Genomic DNA, 25,586 nt, shown 5'->3' with positions numbered 1-25,586 from the left:
AAGGGATCCCTCTTCATACATAAAAATGTTGGGGTGAGTTTTGTTCTTTTTACAGACAGACTAGGCTGTCTTGTCATGCCCTCCAAACCCAGTCTAACAGCCTGAAAAGGATCTCACTGCTTCTGCTTGTAACACTGAAGCTTTCCCCTGTGGGTTTGCCTCTAGCAGACCTCATGTAGCATACATTTTGCTTGTGGGTTGTTTTCAGCTGCAGGCAAGATCTTTACCCTGCAGCCATATTTTGCTGACTTTCTGCCATCTTCTTCCTGATGTTTCTGTCTAAGTATGTTGACAATTTTCATAAATGAAATAATGCAGTCAGTGTAAAAATAAGTCTGTTTCTTTTAAGGAAGTCCTATGTGAGACCAATTAATACTGATAATAAGCCTAGAGAAATTAAAATAATGTCAAAAACCAAAAGCACTTTCTCCAAAACATTATAATTTTAAAGTACCTCTAATGAATGAAATATGCCTCCTGAAGAGTGGAGCTGAAAATACCTAATGAAGTTCCAAAGAAAAGTTCAAACTTCAGGAGACAAGGGGAAAATCCAGAAGACTGAACAATCCAGTGTACATTATAGAGATAGGTGTGTCAAGTGGTATTTTTTGGTTCTTGATGTTTGGAAGGGGTGCTGCCTCTGATGGATTGTGTGGCCTCAAGTAGCCTGTGCAGTACTCTCTGACAAGAGAGGCCCAGCCAGACACAGGAAATGCTAACTTAGTTATGCAGCTTACAAACTCCACAGCCTCTTACACACCTCTCCTCCCTGCCCACCCCAATAATAATTTGATTTACTTTAAAGGGCATTTTGTGTTCCAGTGAAAAGAGCCTTAAAGGTCACAAGCAGTTCTGTGCAGATTGCATTGACTGGAGGGTCTCAGTCTACATACCCAGACTTAAAACTACAACCATATTTAAAAACGGAAGTGTCTGAAAATAATTTCCTCCCCCTTTATCTGCCAAATCCTGAATTCAAAGTTCAACAAAGGGAGTGGTGATTTTAGATGGTTGAGATGCTGGCAGCTCTTGCAGGGGCGAACTTGGGACTTGGCAGGTATATAAAGATGAAGGGATGAAATCTGAAACTTCTTCTGTGTTCCAGAGAAAGATGATGGGTCTGAAAATGAAAATAAAGCTTACTATATATCCAAAAATAACCTAGTAGAGTATGAATTCTGGAACTTTGAATGGGATTCTTATTACACAGTATGACCACAAATATTAATGTCATACCAGCCAATTTGAACATCCATGTTTATCTAGCAGTCTTTACAGCAGTCCAGCTGTCTTTACAATCCTATAATGTTGTTCTTTCCTTCATGAAGATTTTTCGTTTTCTTGCTTTGTTAATGAGACTCAATGTGTTCTTCAGCCTTCCTTCTAACCCCCAAATTTGAGCTTCATTTATATTTCAGTCACTTCAAGGCACTCTGTAAAAATTCTGATGTACAAAAAAGAAATGTCTTAGAGGTGCCTAAGATGTCTTTTTCACATATTTTATTACCAATTTCTCTTATGTGTTTTTCCTTCAATTATTTTAGTGAAGTTCCCTCCTAACATAGTGAATATCCATGTGAAACATCCCCCTGAAGCCTCAGTTCAGATCCATCAAGTGTCAAGGATTGACAGCACATCAACAGGACAAAAAGCGAAAGTACCTCAGCCAGTCCATCCACAGGTCTCTTACCAAGGTCTTCCGTATCAGAAGACCCAGAAAGGACATACAACTTACACAAATCAACAACCCATTCCTCATATGTTTCCTGTTTCAGTTAAAACTCAGCTTGGGCGCTGCTTTCAGGAGACTGTTGGGACACAGGTAAGAAATGTTTGCTAAGGCTTGCTGAGACAGGTAGCTTTAAATAAAGGAATGAAAAAAAAAATCAAAAAATCCAGCAATTGGAGGGAAAGGACACATTTGACATTCTTTTCTGCAAGAAAATTATTTTGAGAATGTAATATTTTTATTAAGTAACATTTTTCTGAACCTCTTTCTCCTTCAAGATAATGTCTTTATTTTCTGTGGACTTGGGTCCCTGACATTTTGGTTTCAATTATTTTTTCCATAGCTTTTTCTTTTTCTCATTGAAATTCCTATTCAACAACTTCATATGGTTTACAGTATTTTAGACTAATGTTTTGAATCTGTTGAAATGTGACCATTGAATGGGGTAGAAAAATCATGGAAGCCAACTGATTGTTCACTAGAACATTAAAACCTTAGTTCACTTAAAAATAATATGTTCACATACTATTTTTCGTATGACTATTCAAAAATGTGTATCATCTTTCAATCCTGAAAGCATTTTAATAGCGACACTTGTTTTTATATTTGCATATATATTTGAATATATATATATAGAGAGAAAGAGAGAGAGATTTTAAGGGTATGTGAAAGGATGATTAAGAAGTCAGTAAAATCCTGTAATTTATTTCTGATTACCTTTCTGAAATTTGGCTTTTCAGATCAAATGTCTTTAAGGTGAATGCATGCCTCAGACTGAAATAATGTGTGAGGTTTCAGGAAAAATCACTAATTTTGGGAGGTAATGTTAGAGAATAAGTATGTTGTTTTTCAGGCTAAAAAGTACTCTATCATTGAAGATGTGAATTTTAAGTTTATCGCAAGGGTTGCTTTGCTTTTGGTCCTTCCAGTAATATGCACCTAAAGTTAGCCAATTTTCAAGCATGAAATATTATATGTATTTCCAGTATATTTCACAAATGCTTGTTAGATGTTGGCAGCAAAATTATCCAAAGAATTCACCAGCACAGAGCATGCCTTCCCCTCACAGGGACATCACCCATCACTTCTGAGATGTAGGACTGGAGCAAAATGCCCTTTACAAGTGTTTCTTCTGGCTTTTTCTTCCAGCTGTCAGTGAATTTTTTTAAAGGCTCTTAAGTTGTGTGCAACCCCTGCCTTCACCCCACAAAAAAAGAGGGAAGAGACCTCAATCCCTTACTCACAGATAGGCAAGGAGTTGGGAAAGGATCAGTAATGGGGAACAGACAGGAGCAGAAATAGGATGCGGTCAGAAGCAGGGTGAAGGTGACATAGTTGTCAGGTCCTAAGGTACCGAACTCCACCTGCTATGGGCAGAACATTGAACTTGAAATCAAAGTTCCTTAGTCTCAGTCTCCTGCCATCTCTAACAAGTTGACATGAGGATGCTTGAAGGTAATCCATTCTACAAAATGCAATGGAAGAAGTTAATTTAAGTGTCATTGCACACCAAAGATTTTTTAGAAGACCAGAGTTAAGCTTGCATATGGAACGTTAAATGCTAGACTTTACTAATTTTCAAATGATTGGTTTGAGATCTACAGTTTTAATTTACACTGGTGACTTCTTTGTGCTTGTCTGTTTCAAGCATATTAAAACTTTCAGTTTTTTTTCAACAAGTGTTAAAGCACATGGTTAAATGAAAGTTCATGGATTTTACATGAAAAAATGAAACAGAACCTGTGTCAAATAACCATTTATCTCTATTTCCTAAAATGAGCAATCTAAGAAGCATGGCATCATAATGTGCAAGCCTAAAAACCTGGAAATAAGTGTGATAATTAATAGTTGTTTATTATTTTTTTATATTTCTCTTTGTGCTCATATATAAAGTTACTTCCTTGGTCTTACACTTTGCAGTGGGTGCTGTTTTATCTCCTATCTCCTTTTAAAGGGGGAGAAAAGGGAAAATAAGCTTGCATTACCCTTATGTCTGACTTGGAATCCTACTAAATGCTTAGTCCCTGGAAATACTCAAGAAAGGGTAGTGCCTCCTAGTTTAGAACAATGCATGTTCTCAGTTTTTACAGATTTCATTGATCAGTGTAAATCTTGAAGAAGAGCATTGTAAGGATTTCAGAGGCATTCTGTTACAGTGATGGTTCAATTTAGAATTGGAGTTGTAGAATGGCATTTTGTAGAATATTCATTTAAGACCTTGCCATAAATATAGTTCTAAGTGACTCATTTACCTTTCAAATTTGAATCTGAAATGTTATTGTTTTTCCTGCAGCCAGTCAATGCTTATTGTTTATGTTAAATATGCCTTGAACTGGGAAAGACAACTTTTTTTTTTAAAGTGCTTAATAGACCTACTCTTAAAGAATTAGCTTTTCAGTTTCTTTCATATTTGCTTTACTATGTCTGTGGGTTCTCTCTTTTTGTTCAGATGTGATACTAAAATGAGCTTTCCCTAATAGTAGTAATGTGATGCAAGTCCTTTCTGAACTTGATGCTGGATAATTTTGATACCCATACTTAGTTCAGCAATCATCAGTGTTTATACATTTTTTTGCAGGGTGGATTGTGTATTTGGCTTCAGATATGTTTTGTTAAATATCCTGGGATCCTGAGATGACTTTAATGTCTGTAGAGCAGAGTGGTTGAAGGATTTGTGTGTGGCCTCTTGTAGACATGTCAACTAAGTTGATTAGGGCTTTGCTGAATTTACTCTTGGTCCACACTAAAAGCACAGGATTAAAACTGTATCAGGATCTCTTTTGTGGTTTTGTGTGCATGTGTAACTTCTACTATTCTGTGTTTCTCCCCATCCCTTGTTCTATCCTTCTTCTTCCTTGAATTTCAGCTGCTCTCCAGTTACAGGTCCTTTGATTTTAATGCTCTGAGTTTTTTTTCATAATCTTCTGTGGAATATTTTTAATCTCCCAGAACATTCTTCCTTGACCCACCTTAGTTAAATTCCCTTAATGTATCTCATTCAAAACCAGTAGGATACTCAATTTCCAAGACATACAGAGTGCATTTTCTGCAGTGAATTTCCAAGGGAGTGCCTACTGTTACAGTTAGCAACTGGAGCCACCCTGAACTGAAGTTCAGAGGACATTATGACACAGACAGTTAAAGAATCTGGTCATATTGCTAGGCCTACAATCACTTTTCATTAATGACATAGGAATTCTTTCAGACCTTCTCTTTCCTTAGCTGTTTGTAGTATCATAAGTGACTGTAACCAAAGTCAACAACCATGAGAACAAGCTAGTAAAAGGTGAATGAAAAGATACCAGTCTACCAGCTCAGAAGGACAGGGGGAGTAGAGGGACAAGAGGAATGAAATTTCCTAGTTTAATAAGAATAGATAAATAAAGACATAAATTTTTGTAAATACATGTAGAAATGTAGGTATATGTTGTTTAATTGTGATTGCTTTCTGAATTGTCCTCAGCACTGTGAAGTAAAGTGGAAAGAAAACTACAAAAGTATCATTACTATTTGAATTTTTAAAAGGTATTATAGGAAGCAAATAGTTTTGGATGGTTCTGTTTTGTTCCCAAGGCAATTCACTTTTTCTGGCTGCCTCTCTTTTCTCTGAGTGGAACACTCAGCATTTATTTCTCCTCTGGGACATGTTAATGGTGATTGCTCCAGGATAACTTATCATGTTACATGGTAGCCCACAATGATATGTCCCACACAAAACTTGTGGCTTATCAAACTCTTTCCTAGTACCACAAATGTTTTTTGCAGGGTATATCATAAACCAAATTAGGCTGCAGCCCATAAACTTGCTGTTGACTTAAAGATATAGGAAACAAACCTTTACCTAAACTTGCCCATTGTTATATAGAAAAATGATGTAGAGGAAATAGAGACTTGAAGTTGGGAAACAGACATAATGGAAGCAGTAGGACAAAAATCCCAATTAAGATGGAGAGCAGTAAATTTTTGGAGGGCACTCTATAATGATGCCTTCAAAAGCTGGAGAGTGGGTGTAGTGTCCTGCAAAATATTTTACAGCCATATATTTCTGAATTTTTACAGCCTTTATTTCTGAAATCTAAGGAGTTGGTAATCTTAGACCACTGATTCACTAAGTCCTATTTAGAAAGCAAGCAAATAAGGAAGATTTTGTTTCTTTTTAATTCCTCTTCTTCAGATGATTTTAATTTTAATTCTAATAAAAATGCCTTTATTATGACACAGGATATCTTATTTCCCAAAATACTTCTGCAGAATCAGTGGTGTACCTAGTAAAGATTGTGTTGGTATTCTTGAATCCTGTTGATTTTGCATATAATTTCTTTGCATTTAAATCAAGAAAATAATGCATTTGCCTACTGTCCATGAAAATCCATATAAAGATAATTGAGCACTACTTTTTCACCCCTTAAGATCACTTTGAAGTGTCTACTAAGTATACTCATGTGCTTTCCTGCTGAGAGGAGCTGGACTGCTCTCTGAAATGATCACTGCAAGAATTTCAGAAATACTGTCTTCTGACCCCCCCGTCTTGTTGTGGTACTTCAAATTCAAGTCAGTTCCAGGTTGCTATTCCTCACTTTCCAGTGGTTTGCTGCATGATGCTTTGTGCTTCCCTTGCAAAGTGCTTTAAAAGGTGTCGCAGAAAAGGTCCATGCTTGGACCTTGAACCAGCTCTGTTCAAAAGGACACCTGAATTAGGGTTGTTTTGGTATCATGAAGTGAAATTTGGTGGATTATAGTGATACTTTGAAAAATCATCTTAAAGAAACTCACAATATAACATCTATAGCAGACAAAAGAAAGGCATTTTGATGGATTAATGGTTTTAATTAATTTGTTTTAATTATTTAAATGGTTTAATAAATAACATTAATGATGAACACTAGGAAAGACTTTTGAAAATTATAAGAATTGTCCATTTTTCAGTGCAATCAAAACTCTCACATATGCATTCAAATGTGATTCAAATGCTGCTTAGTATGTCTGATCAACAGATATTAGTTAATGAACATCATAAGGAGGATAAATTTGTATGGAGACGGTTTATTTAATACTTCGTTTCAGCACTGTCTTTTACAGGAAACATTTGCTTTGGTTTGAGCAACACATTTCTGTCTGCTGTCATACTTAATAGAATACAAAATAAAGCCAAGTGATAGGTGGCAGCTGGAAAAGGTTAGAAATTATCAACATTGTATCATGGTCTAGATTCTGCCTGCAAATCATTAAGCATTTATTTACTTCATTCAGACATGGACATACACTGACTGTGTACTTGACTTTGAGAATATCCATGCAGGTTTTAAAAACTGGGCTTAGATAATTGATGAGTTTTTCATGATGGGATATATTAAACAAAGGCATCAAAGTTTTTGAGTTAGAAATCAGAACAGCAAAATATGTGGATAGCCTTTAAAGCCTAACCTAACCTACTGATGCTACTGTATGCAATGCAATCATAGCACAGTGTGGAGGTGATGACAGCAGTAATATGCCTGTTGAAATTATTCATTCAACTGTATAAGCATCCCTGTCGAACCTCAGATTTAAGAAAACCTTTCCTGGGGAGGTAAATTTCAGGTATTTTCTTTTTTTGACAGCTGTATGAAATGAACTTTGATATTTATCTTCTTTAGGCAGGAGAAGTGATACAATTTTGTGCTTCGTACTGGTACTTTTTCTCTTAGAGCACTTTTAAAACCTCTTTTTTTTAGAATAGTCTTAAAAATACCATCTCGTAAAATAAAATAACTGTCTGGAATTCCTTGAAGCTCATGGTTTGGCTTCTGAAGTTCTTAAACAAATAGGCTGTCAGAAATTGGTGTGGATTCATTTCTAGGATTAATGGTTCATTTGCAGTAGTTTCTTTGCAAGATCAATACTCTGAAATATCAGAAGATTAAAGATGTATCAGATACCAAAAACACCAAACATTGCTTTAATTACTCAAATAGAAGAAAGCTGGATAATTTTTACTTGCTTATGAAGAATGTTCTGCTTAAGCCAAAACAAATTTTTTACCCCTTCTTCTGGAAAGTCTGGAAGTATTTAAGTTTCTCTCTTTTGCTTATGAGACAATGCCTGTTAGTGAGCCAGTGCTACATGGGATAACACTCTTCATTTGTAACAACCTGTCATTCAGCTGGTCAGTAAGCTAATTAAGTATGTCTGTTAATTGTTTCAGTAGTACAGCGTACTAAGTTTGAGGTTTCTTGCTCTGTTTGTCGTTCCTATAGGAAAAAAAAAAAGAAGCAACAATCCAAGGTCTGTGCCTGTTGAATAGTTTGCAGAAAGTTAAACAGTGTATCCATTCACTTCTGCTATTGTGGTATGTGAAATGCAGTCTTTTGAGCTGAATCCCAGAGTCATTAGCTATTAGCTCAGGCAAAGCACCTATCAATTTCAATCAGAGTTAATCATGTGACACTCCTTTATTTATGCCTGTATTGCGCTTTTAACTAACAGCTTGTGACAGGGATTTGTGGATGGGTCATGCAGGAGTGGGAGACCCAGGAAACCTTGTGGTCCCTTGGCTAGAATTCTCTGCGGTTGCCCTGAGAGTAATTGCCAGACTGGGCTCCCTACTGCACTTTACAGGGAGCTGAATAAATTTCCTCTACTGCCTTTACAGATGAGTTGCAAGGATATAATCCTTCCTTTTCCCTGGCACTGGAAAATACGTGCAGCGCTGGTGGCAGTACACAGCTTAGCATTCTAGGACTGTGGAGATGGGGCAGAGGCTGGAGTCTGGACAGGGTAACAAAGAGGTGATGTGGCTTGGGGTGGCTTTTGTGCATCAGCCTAGGGTCAGCCAGAATTTCAGTCTTCCAGTGGGAATATTCAGTACTTCCGTCAGTTATATAAAATATTGGCATAGGAGCCCAGGCACGCATGAGGAAAAATATGTGGATTTGAAACAATACTTACAGTGTCTCTGAGTGCTTTACCCAGGAAGAACTTTGTTTTATAGCAGTACCATGTGTGCATCATATTGCTGCTACTGCTGAGCCTCTTTCAGCACAGTTGAGCTTTTTTATACCAAACCTTCATGACTTCTTTGCCTTCTGAATCAGTAAGACTTATTTCCAGATCATAAGCTTATGACAGATACATCATTCATGGAAATCTGTACTGTTTTCCAGGAGCCCTCAGGAATACAGTCTAGATTAGTTTAAAATATGCATAGATGATGGATAGAAAAGTGTAAACCTAAGCTTAAAGAATGGCATTATCTTCATGCATAGTCAAGCATGCCTGTGTTTAGCTTTCCTGCTTATTTTAGGCTCATAAGTACGTGTTGGAGTTGTGTAGAATGGTGAAACAAACTAAAAAATAGTTATGAATTCCTCCTCTAAGTGACTTTTCCAGTCACTTGTGAATCAGAGACTGAAAAAGACTGTCTGAAGAGCTAATGAGTTCATCTTGGTAGTAGGAAGTGTGTTAAGACTTGTGAAGTGGAAAGGAATTACCTATAAAAGTTTTTGAGACCTGTAGCAATAGAGCTTCAGTTCATATATGCTTAAGGTTGCTGAAAGGAGGGAGCATCTTAAGAACATGTAGCTGGCTAGGGAACAGTTTGTGCAGTGCCATGAGTGTTTAGAGTATCTGAAGCACTACTAGATGTACCAGAGAAATCAGGGTTTAGTAGCCACAGAAGAACTCTGTTTCTGCTTGGATTAGGACTTTGCAGAGCACTCATGTTTTGTGATGCATAGCTCCAAAATTACACAGATCTTAAGGCAATAGGAGCCCCTTGTGGGAGTTGCTTTTCCTTGTTGCCCAGTTTCTACAATGATCTGGATGTTAACCAAATTATCATTGATTCTTCAAGCTTTAATTCACCATAGAGGCAGTGGGAGCAGCAGCTTTAATCATTGCCAGTTTTTACTGACAGAACTGCAAACCACGGTTGCCAGATGACTCAGACTTTGGCATCCTTATTTTTGCTCATGATTTTTATATGGAAATTCAAAAAAGTTATGGCCACAAAGATCATTATTTTCAGTAGAGTGCAAATACTGTAGCACCACACCTAAATTATAAGTGGGCTTTAGTCCATCCTCCTCCTTTTCCCCTCCTTTTTTTTTTCCCCTTCTTTTTTAGCTTGTTACTATTAGATGACACCTTTTCTATTTTGGGGAAAAGGGAAAAAAAAAGGGCGGGGGGACAACCAGTTCATGATGACATGTTGGCTCTCATGTTAGTGGAATCTTGCCTTGACACATGCGAGCTCCTGGGATGTGTCCTTGAGGTTTTGACCTTGAAGAGAAACACTGGGGGTTAGGTAATGTGCCTCACTGCCCAAATGCTCCATTTCTGAGATCATAAGGGGAGATGCAACCCCAGCCTTGATTCCTCCCATTTTTTTTGTGCAGAGTGGACAGTTGTAAAACCAAGGTACAGTGTGGGAAGAAGAGCTGGGAGCAAAATGCTTTAGCTGACTCGATATAACAACTCTGAGTTGTACACAGCCAGTGTACAACTTTAGCAAGTGGCTTCTCTGTCTTTGAAGAAGCTCTAGAAAAGGGATTGAGCATCTGTAACTATAAAGCAAAGGTAGCTGTGGTTATAAAGTAAAATGGTCCTTCCTGGAGCACGCCCGCCTAGGATGCAGGTTGAGAAAACCAGCATTGTGTAAAGATGTAACTTAAACTCTCTAAGGTTTTAGGGTAGCCACATAGCAGAGGCATTATCAGTACTCTCCAGCTGAAAGATTTTTTGAGCTTCTGTGCAATACAATCTGTGTATCTTCTAGTTAGGGGCAATTGGAAGAGTTTATTTCAGTTTTGAAAACAGCAGAGCTGCTATACCAGAGGAAGTTGTACAGAATTCCCCATTTTTTGCATCTTGATGGTATTTCTGAAGTACCGGGTTGGGAGCTGCTTATGGGAGCAGAACTCAGTGGACTCTGACTGATGGTCAGATGGTCAATGGTCAGCCTTGTATTAATCCTACCAGTGCCTAAGCCAGAGGAGTGCAAGACAGCTGAAAGATATGCATTCACCTAGGGTAAGCCTGGGCCTTCATCTGAAAGATAGGACTTGCTGAGGTATTCTGCTGTTTTAACACAGCCAAATACTATCCAGGCAAGGACTATTTCTCATGCCTTGCAACACAGGAAAATTTGTCACCAGACCCACTCCAGACAGTAATGTGAAAATATACTCCTAAAGTTGCACAATAACTGAGCAGTCTGTTTGAGCCTGTTTGGCCACTCTGTTCTTTTTGCTGTTCATGTGCCATGCCAAACTGAGGCTCAAAGCAGAGGTGATGCTAACCTAAATGTGGGTAGTGGGCAGAGGCACACCATAGCCATGCCAAGTTGCCCTGGTGCTAAAACCTTGGACATGTGTGGCTGGCTGTCACTGAAATAGAGGACACTTCAGACTTCTCACACATCCCTTGACACAGATCTAAGCTTCACGTGCTGCACATCCTGAGCTGCAGTCTGATGTTTAAATAGTGAACTGGTGCTGCTTTTAATTTGTTGAGATACCTCAGAATGTGTCTGGGGAGTATCTGTGAAAAAGGGACAGAGAAAATGTCTGGGATGATGCCTTGCTGGCCCTCCCCATGCAGAGGGGACCCTCTGATGAGTCGAACCCTTGCAGAGTAGCTTGCTATCCTGTTAGCAGTCACAATGTAAAGCTACACAGGGTAACTTCGCTTTAGAAATATCATTGGCTCATGTGTGACAGTATGATTAAGAGCACATTGGAAAAATTTTGGGAAAGCTGGAGAAAGCTGTCAATGCCTGTGCATTCAGCATGCGTCTGCACTGCGGAGTGACTGTTACCAGCTAAGTGAGAGCAACCACAAGGCCACAGCCAGTGGCATAGCATGAGCCAGCTATCTGGAGCTGAAAGCTATGTGGCAATGAACATTTGGGTCAGATGTTTACGTGCTGTCAGAAAGCAGAGTTAGATTAGGGAAAGTCTATTCACGCCATACTGAGGATTCACACTTCAGCACATTAGAATTGTTTGCTGCAGTGCCTGTTTATATCACATTTGCTTTGAAAATATTAATAAGTGCAGCTGTTGTGGACTTCTCCTGGGCTTTGTGCGTTCCATTGTATACCTAACTAGCAGGTTTAGATGTTTTGGGGGGTCTTTTTAATGTCTGTAGCTGAAATACATTTAAGCTTTCTTTACCATGCAAAACAGAAGAAAATTGCAAAAGTCAAGAACATAACTAGTATGTTGTAAGCTTCCAAATATTAGTAGTCTTATCATTATAAAGCATAATAAGTATGTTATTGATTGGTGGGGAAATGGAAATTGACCTCAGAAATAATAAGGTATTTGAGATAATTCATATAGTTTTTGAAAAAGGGGACAAGCATGTTTTTATGATGAAAACTATAGCTGCCAACGGTGAGTTACTACCCTAGAAATATGCTCACTTATTCCTATGACATACTGTTTTCTTCTGGTTTTTTCTCCTTTTCAAATTGACTTGGGGGAAGATAATAATGTCATTTAATTTACTCATGCCTGTGTAGAGAGCCTCTGCAATGTGTGAGCACCATTTAAGTTCAGTTAAGAGCTTCAGTGTCTGAGCAAGAGGTTGACCCAAAATGACTGAAAAAGAACATTGTGCTGGAAGTGAGTGTTGTACAGTATCACTAACCAGAGTATTCTTTACCTGACTATTTCAGTGTGGCAAAGCACTTCCTGGCCTTTCCAAGCAAGAAGACTGCTGTGGAACCGTGGGTACTTCCTGGGGTTTTAATAAATGCCAGAAATGTCCCAAGAAGCCGTGTAAGTGCTATTTTATTATTTTTATTATTATTGCAGCTTTTCCCTCTCAAGTAGTATTTTCCTTTTTTTTTTCAGAGGGAAAGAATACCAAAGGAACCTAGTAGAAAAAATGTGCTATGATTTGATTAGGGACAGGTTGTAGAAACTGGAATTCCCTTGCATGCCAGCAGAGTTACAATATGCAGGCACTTGGTGCAGCCAGCAAAGTTGACGTCATAGGGTTTTTTCCCCTGCTTCTTCCTCCTTTGAGTCAGTGATGGACTGTTGCATTTACTCAGTGCATGAAGAGTAATCACATTGATTTTTCCAGCTGGACTTCTTTTTTTTTTTTTAAGTTTGCACAGAAATCTTGAATTATAAAGGCGCCAGTTTCTGCTTGGAGAGAATGCAGTGACCTCTCGGGACTGCAGATGAAATTTCATGTTTGGAGCCAAGGTCTTCCAGGCTCTAAATTGCTGGTTGCTTTTTTTCCCTCTGCTTTTGAAATATCTTCCCCAACAATTAGACAATGACAAAGACTTTCTTCAGCATTTTATCATGATTTGACATCATATTATAATGAGAAAAGAATTTAGAATTATTTGCATGATTGGTGAGGATAATCTCTTGAACTTTTTGTGAATTACATTATTGTTGCACAGGAATAATAATACTTCTGTGTCATGTCACATTTTTGGCATTAAATGAAAGATGGGAAAAGATAAATATGATCTCTGTTTTGCGGATGGAGTGGACCTGCATTTACTGGGCCAAAAATAGGTCATTAAATTGCAGTCATTCCTACCTAGTTCTTCTAGGACCCTGTTATTGAGATAGAAATGCTGGAAATATGTTCAGTGTTTGATTTTTTTGGAAGTGTGTGTTTCTCTGTAAGTCTTAATGTGAATGTAAATACAATTCCAGCAGAAAATCTGCTATTAGTCCTATTTCTCTGACTCCTCCTTCCATAGGAGACTGATATAAATTTATGGTGACTTAGTCTGATTTTAGTTTCTGAAACATTTTGTGCATTTGAGTATGTCTATCTTCTGACATGCTTTAGAAAGAGACCCTCCTTGGATGTTTGAATATCATAGTTAATAAGACTCAGGTATCTATTTTATTCCTGTAGCATGTAAATACGGTTTCTAAAAGGAGCATACATGCCAAACGTGTAAAATTTGACAAAGAGAAGTGCCAGATTCTGCACCTGGCCCTGGGCAACCCTGGATGTACAGAGAGACTGCAGAATGAGAGGCTGGAGAGCAGTGCCAGTCAGAAAGCTGAACAAGAGTCAGCAGTGCCCTGGCAGCCAGGAGGGCCAACCCTGTCCTGGGGGGCATCAGGCACAGCATCAGCAGCCAGGCAAGGGAGGGGATTGTCCTGCTCTGCTCTGAGCTGGGGCAGCCTCACCTTGAGTGCTGGGGACAGTGTTGGGTGACACGATGTAAAAAGGCATTGAACTGTTAGAGAGTGTCCAAAGGAGGACCACGAGGATGGTGAAGGGCCTTGAGGAGAAGCTGTATGAGGAGCAGCTGAGGTCACTTGGTCTGTTCAGCCTGGAGGAGACTGAGGGCAGACCTCACTGCAGCTACAGCTTCCTCATGAGGGGAAGAGGAGGGGCAGGCACTGATCTCTGCTCTGTAGTGACCAGTGACAGGACCCAAGGAAATGGTCTGAAGTTGTGTCAGGGGAGGTTTAGGATGGATATTAGGAAAAGGTTCTTCACTGGAGTATGGTTGGGCACTGGAACAGCTCCCCAGGGAAGTGGTCACAGCAGCAGCCTGACAGAGTTCAAGAAGCGTTCGGGCAATACAATTGAGCTACAACTGAAATCCAGTTCATCAGAATCATAGTGACAAGTGAAATGTCGATTATTTGGGATGTGGGTGTGCTATGAGAAAAATCACAAAAACCTGAAATGTGTTTCAACCAAAAATTGGATGGAACTACTAATACAAGTTTTTGGTGCCTGGTTTGAAGGGAAGCACACTTGCTAGTTCTTCGTAGTTCAGGTAAAATACTGATTGTCTCAGCCTGGAATCCACAGTAGATACATAGATCAGGCAGCTGCCTAATGGCATGGTGCTCAGCACAGTGTTAAAAGCAAGCAAACAGGGAAACTGACATACTTCTGATCCACAGATTCTTCCTAATTGGGTATAGATAAGTGCTTGAACCCAGCCTAAAAACCTCTCCTAAGGGGAAGTCCACCATTCTTTTTTCAAAGCACTGAATAATTTGTTTAAATGCTAATGACATGAGCAATGTCCTTTTGTTATAAAAAAAGTTTAATGACTAGCATGCTTGCTCAAGATGGGACATTTCAGAGTTCCTTTATCTGCCAGGATAATTTCTAATCTATCTACATTTTATACCTATGAGGAGATGCCCTAACCCATAAAATGTAGAAACAATTCTTGGAACAGATCTAGGAACCCAGTCTCTTTCCCAGAGCCCTTAATTACTCACAGTATGAGTCATGCTCACTCCTGCTTTCTGGCTCAATTCAGAATTTTTTTTTTTTAATGTAACTGTATGATTTCAAGAAGAGACAAAGAATGGTGCCACTTGAAATAATCCTCTTCTTCTGATTAAAGCATTCCTGGAAAGTAAGGATTTGTGTCTCCTAGCCATAATAGGACACATTTCTCATCTTTCTAGGTGGGCGTTCTCACTATATGTTAGTGTTTTAACAAGAGAGGAGGAGAAGGGTACACTACCAATTTTATCCAGATTTAAATGCAGTGTCATTATATCAAGAGTGTGATTTGGTAGGTGTATGCTTCAAGAATATTCATTTAATCTGTCATGAAGGTTTAGTAGCAGTGTATGTATTTTCTCTAGGCTACATTTGATTTAGGAATGATTCTAAGCATGATGCTATTTAATCATGCATCTTATACACACATCCATCTTCTGCAATTCTACATGGATGCAAATAGTGAATTTTTAGATTTTTGAGAATTGAAGGCAATACATTTAGTGTGTTGCAGGTGTTTAAGTGACCTTACAGCACCTTAAAATGTTATAGATGTTCAGTTTGAACTTTGGCACAAAACCTGAAACCCAAAAATCTCTTCTGGATCTCAAAGTGTTACAGTTCTGAAGAGTAAACGATTTCCAAAGATAAATGTAAAGTTGTTAGAAGATTTAATGGAAGCCTAGAGTGGATGTTGAAGGATTTATATTCATCAAGTGTTTTTATTTTTACAACACTGCGAATGCTTCATTGGTAAAAAGAATATGCATATATTATATACATACATTTATATGATATTGGATGGAAAAACTTGGGAGTCAATTCAGTAATTTGTCAGTTAAGTGGTATCTATGCATGTGTCTCAACAGGTTAAGTTAGTCTCACAGTCTTCCCATATAACTCTGACCTGTTCTGATATTTCATTAAATTGGTATCACCCTTTTTATTGTAGATGTTTTGGAAGCAAACTTCCTTTGGAAGCAGACTTCCTTATGGTTTTATGCCTCATAAACTTCATTAAAAGTGGACATGTTTTTATAGTAATATGTAATCAGGTTATGATCTGCATAACCCACTTCAGCAAAATATTTAAGCATATACTTTAGTGTCACTAGCAGACACTTCTCTCTTCAATCAACTACTTAAGGACATGCATAAGTTTGCATATGTCTTGTTCCCATGGTCTTATAGAGGGCTCTGTCATCTTTGTAAGGACTTGAGTATTTTGGGTAACAGCCACTGCTCAGTCAGGGCTTCTGTCCTGTTGCAAATTTAAGCACTTTGGCCTGAGACAGCTGCCATGTCTGTAAGTTTATGGGTTGTTCAGTATTAGTGAAAACCAAAAGTTTTGGAGCAGATCTCCATTTTTCTAACAGAAGACAGCTTTTAAGAAGAAGGGTCTTTCTGTGTTATATGGGGGATGTTGTGATTGGTCAGGCTTCTTGCTAACTTAGTAATTACAAACAGGTTGTTTAGGTGTGTAAAGGGTAAGTAATGTCAGACTCCATCCATTCCTCACATGGATCACCAGCCATCACTGAAGAAGCTGCTTCTCTACTGTGACTTGCTTACATTTCTGCTCTTTGTTGAAAGGAAGAAAACAGCTGCTAGTAAGCTGCCAGTTTCCTGTTTGTTGTGGGAGTAGGAGGATGAGGAAGGAGGGAGAGGTTAAAATCTCTGACCTCAGTCCACCACTGCACTTTCTAGAGCAGCTGAGTCACCCTGGGAGGGAAAATGTGTTGCAGCACTGGAAAAGACCTGGCATAGGTTATGGGCTGGTCTCCATCTACAACTGGAAGCTGTTTTCATTCAGCAGGCTGCACTGCAGGGTACCATTCCTGCCCACAGAAAGTTACAGAGACTCTCCTGGTTTTAGTGTTGATTAAATTAGGTCTGTTATGGCAAACACAGATTGGTTAGGACATAATGAGTGCAATTATGAGTTTGGATCTGCCAACATGAGTACTTGGAGTTTCATTGACACTTTTGGGGACCAGAAGTAGACTAATGCATTGTGCTTTTGGAAGTCTCCTTAAATTTCAACTGATTTTAATATTAGCATTAGGAAAAGACTGCCTTGGAAACTAAATGTGTAGCTGCCACTTGAGTAGGGAGACAAAATTTTCAAGTTGTAGTTGGTGTTAAAATTATCGTAGTCAGTGTAAAGATGGAAAAGTATGTGTTCAGAACTGTAATAACGTTGCTGTATTTTTACTATGTGTGTTTAATCATTTTACACTTTATGCAGTATCTAAGGAGAATCTCAATGTTTTATTTAAGCAATTATTTTAAATAATTCACTGAAATTTGAAATAAAACTACCTCACTCTAAAGCCTGCTATTCAAGATCATCACTTAAATTTTTCCAAATAATAGACAGAGCTTTATAACTAGTTAAAACAATTATCCCTTTTTTTTTTTCCCCATCATTACTGTCAACCAAGTTTGCCTGTATAATCTTTAATTTTCTTTGTCTTTTTTGCTTAACCATTTTTCACAAAAACCTTACAATTTTTAAAATAATTTATATAATAATTTAGCTGTCAGGCTCTGCAAGCATATTAATTATCAGTATTTAACTGATGCATTTTTTTTTTTCAGCTTACCATGGATACGGTCCTATGATGGAATGCCCACAAGGCTACAAGAGAATCAATGCTACATTTTGTCAAGGTATGAGAAGTACCCAAATTGGTTGTGTTTATTTTTAGTACTGGCTTTCTGTGACAGCTTCTTTGATATTGATGATTTAGATGAATTAATCCGGTCCATTGATTTATATTTGGGAAAAAATGTTGAGTATACTTTTGAGTCTTTCTAAATATTGGCAAGTCTCTAAGAGTGAGTTTTTTCCTCCAGGGAAAATAACTTCTTAAACTTCTATGTATACTACCCTCGTTTTCTTTGATGATGTATAAAGATGACTTCATAAGGATTCTTTTACTTTGTTTTTCTGTAGAAATACATTGTTTTGTCAGTTTTTTTGCTCAACAGTGAATCTGCGGACTTATTCAGCTAAGTCAGATGAAACTAGCAATACAGAACAATTTTTGTTATCATGAAAGTGTAGAATAATCAGAGAACAATTCTTTTGGACTCAAGAGGCTAGGCACAACAGTACTGAGAAAAGCCAGATAATATCCCTGGCAAGTGGAGATTAAAAGAATGAGTACCTGGCCATGTAAAGTGACCCACCTGTTTCCAGAATGTGCAGAGTGCAGATGAGGATGTGTGGAGTTAGACATGGGCTAGTTGTGTTACTCCGAGATTATTATTGCCTGGTGACAAATGTAGAAGTTATCAAAACATACAAGGTTGTGGGGTCTGCATGATTGTGCATCTACAAAGCAAGACTTGGGACATTTGGATTCTCCTGGTCTATTGCATCTCTATCTGACAAAGCCGAAGAGATGACCACAGGCAAGTGCTCATTCTTTCTCTGTATCTTGGAGCACTGCACAGAAGTGCCAGGTGAGGATGTAGGGAAAAGCTTAATTGCTTGTCTGACTTGTTTGGCACAGCACAAGTAAACAAGAACAAGGAGCTCTGAGACGATGTAAGCAATCTTGCAGTAGTGTTCTGGACAGAGATATAGGAAGAAAGGGAAAAATGAGTTCAAGTATCAAGCTGATACTGCTGTGGCCTGGATTCTTGATCAGTGTTTATACTGCAAGCGATAAAGAGGTCCCAATAAATAGTAGTGCTGGTGAAGAGCTGGATAAAATGAAAGAATAGTTGATGTTAAAGGATATTTGTAGACATTTTGGACATAAATTTAATCTTATTTAACTGAAAATTTTCACTTTGCATGACAATGAGGGAATGTACAATAGACAGTTGCATAAAGACATTATTTGCCCACTTTAAATAATAAAGTTTTAAATAATAAACTTTAAATAATAAAGTTTTTAGAGCACTGAACACAAACATCATGCTGTTTCATTGCTGAGGGAGATGTGAACTATCTGCAGCTACCTGAGCCTACCTGTTGCTCAGATCTCTACCTAGTGGTTTACCAGCTTGCAGGGTAGGGGCATTTGGAGGACTGGATGGGTCAAAACACTAAAAACGTAAATGGAGGAGAGCTGCCAATTGCATCTCAAGAGCTTGTTCCCTGCTCTGCAGTGGAAGACTGTAAAGTCCTCTTAGTAAATAAAAGGGATGGGGAGATATTGATGGCAATTTGCAAATGAAGACTGCAAAGTGAAAAGTTGAAGGAAGTGAGTGTCAGATGTAAATGGGCAGCCTTTTTATGCCTGAAATTAAACATGCAGATGATGGATGTATTTCAGCAAGACGGTTCCAGCTATTTTGAAAGAGATTGTCTTGTTCCATGTATCAGTCACAAGGTTTTTCAGAGACTGCAAAAGAGAGGTTTTCTAACTTTGACCCTGGAAAGTGTCTAGAAGATGCCATGATGGATTAGTGCCCTCATGCAACACTCTGAGCATGATCCAGGAGAGACAGGAGCTTTTGATATCTTCAGTAGTCGCATGTATACCCCACAGAACACACAATGGTTTCAGACAGCAGCAACACAGCAGGAATTTAAAGGCGAATAGGGCATTCTGTTTGGTTCAAGAGGTTGACACTAGGTGTTGGCAAACCTTATTTCATGGAAACTAGGATCGTTTTCAGGGGTTATGGACAGTTAGAAATGGTCTGGTGCTTGTGAAGGTTGCCAGAAATAGGCCAGGAAGTTGTTTCACTGAGCAATGACAGGCTGATAGAGAGAGAACATATGTCTCTGGGTAGGAGCATAAGAGGGAACTGAGTACTGCCACAGTAGTGTACAGAAATAGATCTGTACCTGGTAGGCTAATCATTGGGTTTTGTGCTGAATTTTGATAATTCTTCTCCTGACACATTTTTGTACTACATGACTAAAACTGCAAGAAATATGAGGCTTTAAGCAATTTGTTTTATACAGCTGTCACTATCCCAGAAGAGAGTGAGCTGTAGACTCCAAATATAACTTGTAGTTGATACATGGAAATTTATTATGTAGTGTTTAATCACAACATGATAGTAGGATTATCTTACCAGCCTGTTGATGAATTTAGGATGGGGACAATCTCCTAACTTTCTGGAGAGGGATTTGGTAGTGGTTGTTGAAGGTTTCCCTTATTGCTTTACTGAGATTTAAATAGCTCCTGTGTAATTTTCTCACTAACACACTCCAATAAGGAGATACAAATGGGAGAAGGAATACCCATGAAACAAAGCCGTGATGGAATTTAGTCCTATTGAAGTAAATAACAAGATTACCATTTTCTTTCAGAGGGTCAGGATTTTAACCTCTGTTTGAACGTTCTTCAGGAAAGCTAGCTTCATATGTGAAAGCTGCTGGCAGGGTGCATTTCAGCCCTGAAATGGTTATTAGCATGTACTACTCAATGGGTCAGCCAGAAGTGTCCTGTTTGTTTATCTGAAGCAGACATGCTTTTCTATAAGAGAAGAAGCCAGGGCTAATGAAGAAAGAGCTGTCCATATCACTAACATGGACAGCCACAGATGGCAGAAGGAAACTGTTTAAGCTGCTGGCGTGGGAGTATTCATATTCCTTTAAGAATCCTTACAATTAAATTGGAAGGGAGTGGAACAGCATGTCCATATGCAAGTGTAAGTTTTAATTAGATTATTCTTTGCTGAAAGGGTACACAGGCTGTGTCCGTGCTTAGAAAGGGCCAGGGCTGCCAGACCAAATAGTAATGGGAATATATTTCTGAATCCCTGCCTGCAGCTAAAATAGATTGGTTTTTTTCACCTAGATGTTGTCCAACTTTCACTGCCTTTGAAAACTCAGGCCTAAAAGCCTAATTAACCTTTTGTTCTACTTTGGTTTTGTAGTCAAAACTCTACATAGGCTTCATCAACTAAGGAGTATTTAGTGTGAATAATTACCAGATCATTATTTTTTTTGCCTTTCAAGTGAGTGAACTAATGTAATCAAGCATTCTTCTGTCTAATGTGTAAGTAGGACCACAAAGAACCATCTGTGGGTATGTTAATTCAAGCAGTTTAGTGTAATTACTATCAAGAAATCTTTTTCCCCCCCTCAGTAATTATCTTTTCAATGGGGTGATTTATTATATGTATGCACATGGATGCCCTAAGGCTGTCATTAGAGCCAAAATACAGATTGTCAGTGTTGCAACTTCTTTGTTAGAATCCACATGCAATGCTAATTTCTGGTTCCCTGCTTAAAGTTATACTTACTGTTTCCTTAGTCTGCTAATGGTTTTCTTGGAAAACTGAAATAGAATGGAAAGAACAGCTGGTGAAAAGGTTAGATTCATTTTTCAGGAAACTACATATTGCCAACAGAGCACTTTAGAAATCTTATCTTGAAGAACTGGAAAAATACCTGAACGCTTGTTTTTTTGCAATGAAGTAAAAAGTGCATGGAAGTTCTTGGAAAGTTCCAATATTATTAAAATTAAATGTTTATGAGCTTGCTGAAACTAGTACTTGTATGTTGATAGATCAAATTCTATAATCACATGCTCAGGGGACTTGAAGCACTTTTCCCTTGGCTTCATCATTATTTAAGATAAATTTTGAAGGTATATTCTTCCCTCCTACATTTGTCCCTAAAATCCAGTAATAAATTTGTTTTCTCTGCATGTTGCATATTTATTTTACTCTTTTTAAGTAATAAAAGAGCTTCATTAATAAGAAATGCTGTTTAATGTTACTCACTAAGTCAACAACCGTCTTTCAAAGAAGTTCTTTTGTGATGATCATAGTAAGAAACAAATATATCTCCAGAAACTGGGCTGGGTTGCTGTTTGGACACTGATTATGTGTTTGAGAAGTGTGGCTCTGCAAACTTGCTTTCTGGTAAATTCCACGCAAAAGCACAAAACGAGTTGGACTGATTTCTTCTGCTGCCATTCTGCTAGCTCACAGAAATCTGTGGGTCATTTCTTAGAATAAGCAACTGGTTTTTCTATGATTTTAAAAAACATTGCAATAGTTTATTTAGCAAGAAAGCCTTGTTTTTTGTTTCTTTTACCTCTCATTCTCGCTAATCAAGTTATTATTGAAACAGTCAACTATAATGGAGGCAGTAAAATCTGGGCACTGTATTTTTCTTAGAGGATATTAATAGTGGTTAATGTAGCTATAGCAGAAAGAGTTGGAAAAGTATTTTCTGTGGTGTTAATAGGTAATTGATTGTAATTGATTTTCATAAGGAGAATAAAATCTGATGCCTGCATATTGAGTCAATTTGGAGGTCAATCAGTCAGATGGTACTCACAGTGAAGCTTAGTATTTAACTTACCAGAATGTATCAAATTTTCACAATTGACATAAATTAAATGTTCCAGTCTAAATTTACAGCATGATTTATTATGCATATTAAAGCACTTACAGCATGAAAAGATCTATCAAGGCAGATATTACTAAACATTTAATGACTGACCACTATGTCATTTTTAATTAGGAAGTTGCCTAAATACTTTGGCAAATTCTAATTAGTATGTAATTGATCTAGACAGCTTTCTTTGCTTAAATACAGTGGAGTGTTTTAAGGGTGCATGGGTCTTATTGAAAGGCAAATTGTTCCCTTTGCATCAGAATGGGACAAATATTTTCCATTTGGTTTTATTACTTAGTAATTTAAACAAAGTCAGTCAGTTTTAGATAAACATAGAGGTAGGATTTCAGAGCTAACTGTAAAGTCCCCCTTCAGAAATTTATCTTTCCACAGTGCTTAGGCCTGTAGTCAGCTATTGAGATTGCTTAAAACAGGTGTGCTCCAGCACCAGCCACTTGGGACAGAGGGGGTGAGATGGGATGCAGTACGTCTCTAGCCACAAGTTTATTCTGAATAATTCAGTGATGTTACCAGGGCTGTGGTGGTCTGACTAGAAATCCTTACTTCTAGAAGTTCCTATTCTTGGTCCAAATTTTATAAGAACCTTCTGGATATCATGACTGTGTTAGCTGAAAGCAGTTGCATATTTAGTTTTTCATGCCTTGTTATGTGTTGTATTAAAAATGGTAAAATTATATGTTGTTTTGTTTTCTTCTAGTGCATGTAATGTGGCTTTGAAAATTGGACTTGTTCATTGTTTTTTGAGTCATATTAATTCATGTAATCAAAAATCACCTACCAAATTTGTAATATAGCAAACTCAATGATACAAGTGACATCTATTGCTTCAGAAGAGGTATTATTTTTTTAATTTATACTAAATCACTTAAAATTTTCATAAACAAAGCTGAAGAATGTTAAATGCCTTTTTTAGTTACTTCAGCAAAAAATAGTAATAAAATCAAACCTCAGTCCCATTTTGATAGTGTAACCTATCATTTCCAAGGTGTCAGCTCTCCTGAAAAGAAATTTGACTGCATTATTTACATCAATAGTAGGAGTGGTCTCTTTCAAAAAAAAAAAAATTATTTTTTTTTTGTATTTACTTTGTTCAAAATTCTTGCAGTAACCCCTGACCTTTTTGAATTCATAGACTGCTTTTCTTGAGTAAAAATGTTTTCTTTAAAATGAATAGATAGATTTAAATAATGTAATATCAGAAGATTGCAGAACACAATAATAAACATGTACATTCGGTTGTAAATATGGTTAAGATTTCCAAGCAGCAATGATTTTGATAAACATAAATTCAATGTGCTAAGCCTTGAAATGAAAGAATGAATTTAATTGTATAGGAATGTTTCAAATTCCTGCATTCTGTGACCAAATATGGGCATTGCTCACTATCCGAAAAGGCTGGGCAGTGGCCTTGCTCCCTGTGTCCGAATGACTTACAAGTCTGGAGGCAGAGAAGACAGCTTTACACCACCTCAGCATTTCTGAATTAGGCCAGCTGGGCCTGGGTGGTCTAAGAGACTGTTGTAATGGTTAACACAGCCAAAACACAGTGAACTTCTCTTCCTAAATAGCCTTACAACTGGAAGCTGCCAAAGGGAGCTGCAGAGCTGATACTCCAGCCATCAGCTTTTGTAGGGTGCTCTGTAGCAGAGCAGCTCTCTGCTGATCAGCAGTCCTTCTGCACCACTTTGCTGCTACAGCCATCCCCTTCAGGTTGTATTGGCCTGTTAACGTGTAGAACAGAAGCAAGCTGTAAGGCATTTCCATATTTGCTCGGTATTTCAGTAAAAGGGGAAATTAAAGGAGCTTTATGATGTAGTAAATAACTCAGCATGTTTTACAGTAACCAAGCAAAGCATATTCTTTCAACAGTAAGTGACAGGTACAGATCTCATTTTAAGCAAGCACAGGAATTTTTCCTAGGTTTGGATGTTTACACTTAGCATGGTTTGTTATTCTTGGATAAAGGTTACTCAGGCTGTGTTAAATGTCATTAATCTTGGAATAAAGCTGAAATGATTCACTTCCTGGATGTGATTGAATTAGGTATAACACTGTTCAAGGAAATGTGAGAGAAGTTGCTTGTAGGTTTCCAGTAAAGAACCTAAGTACTGTAGAACTGCAGCTAATGCAGTCACAAACGCTGTTTTAATCTAATTTAAAAGCCAGTGTAGAATTGGGGAATGCAAGCAGAATATTAGAAGTTAAGACCTTCTGCAGCATGTCCTCCCCTCCAGCACAGAGTTCTGTGCATTGTCATTCTGTTGAGAAAGAGATTGTACTACATTGTACTTTTCTGAACATAAATACCTCTACATTAGCAAGAGGGAGACCTTCCATTACGTGTGAAAATGTTTGTCACTGAAATTTAAGTACTTTAGGACAGAATTTGAAGTTTTGATTGATGCATTTCTTTTTCAGTCATCGCAGTTTCCCATTGTGCAGCGTATGTAAGAGAGCTGAACGAGTAAATCTGTACTTGAGGAAATACAGGTGGAGATGTTGAAAAATCACTGGGGGTTTTGATTTTTAGGCAAGCAAGAGCTGTTTAGAGAAGAGTAACAGATAAGAGTCAGGTTGTTTTTCAGAAGCTTCCTGCATTTTTATTTCTTCTGGAATATTCAATCCTTCTCTAAATCACAGTTATTAGAAGAAAATAGGTGATATTAACTGTTGCCGGCACTTAGACTGTACAAAATTTAGTTCAGTATTGTGATACTCAGCCCATGCAAATGTCAATGTGTGGTCATGAGTAAAAATATCTGATTGTGTTAAATATATATGTGGACCAAGATTCTAGTAAAGTGCTTTGGGATATTTCTAATATGAAATCTTGATGATTGCCTTACACTGGACAAAAATCCAAATAGAATTTCTTTGTGAACATTCATAGAAAGCAAGAAGAAAAAAAACATGAGCAAAGTAAATTTTCTTTTCGTTATCTGACTTACCAATTAATTTCCATCTTTTATCTTCTAATAATGGACATAAAGTTCTTTGAAGATGAATCTGGTTTTGGACTTAGTAAAGCTATATAATTAAACGGTTTATAACAAGTTCAGTGTTACTGTGTGTATACTTGTTTAAATTGTTCCCACCTTCCTGCTTTGCTTGGTTGGTTTTGAGGGTTGTTTTTTGTTGTTGTTGGGTTTTTTTAATTCATGGAGATTGTACTATGCTCATAGTTGTACCCTCCACATAAGCAGACAGGCATGCAGTTAGAAAATGGCTGTTACAGCTTGCTTTTTTTCACCAGGAAATTCAGTGGCAGTGAGTCATTAACACATTGCA

General features: G+C 37.8%; 1 protein-coding gene across 8 annotated transcripts in view; it reads left to right on the top strand.

The window, feature by feature from the left end:
• Window positions 1-25,586, top strand: part of LTBP1 (latent transforming growth factor beta binding protein 1) — a 183,077-nt gene that overhangs the window by 81,854 nt on the left and 75,637 nt on the right. For 7 of the 8 annotated variants that reach the window (XM_053973833.1, XM_053973835.1, XM_053973838.1 and 4 more), the window contains 3 exons: window positions 1,545-1,822; window positions 12,390-12,492; window positions 17,555-17,626. In XM_053973833.1, coding sequence (XP_053829808.1) covers window positions 1,545-1,822; window positions 12,390-12,492; window positions 17,555-17,626 — 453 coding nt within the window. The remainder of the gene's footprint in view (window positions 1-1,544; window positions 1,823-12,389; window positions 12,493-17,554; window positions 17,627-25,586) is intronic. The other variant, XM_053973837.1, reaches the window with a different exon arrangement.

The sequence above is a fragment of the Vidua macroura genome, chromosome 3 (genome assembly GCF_024509145.1).
Source record: "Vidua macroura isolate BioBank_ID:100142 chromosome 3, ASM2450914v1, whole genome shotgun sequence".
Lineage (NCBI taxonomy): Eukaryota > Metazoa > Chordata > Aves > Passeriformes > Viduidae > Vidua > Vidua macroura.
Note: the sequence above shows the minus strand (reverse complement) of the source record. Positions and strands in the feature narration are given on the sequence as shown.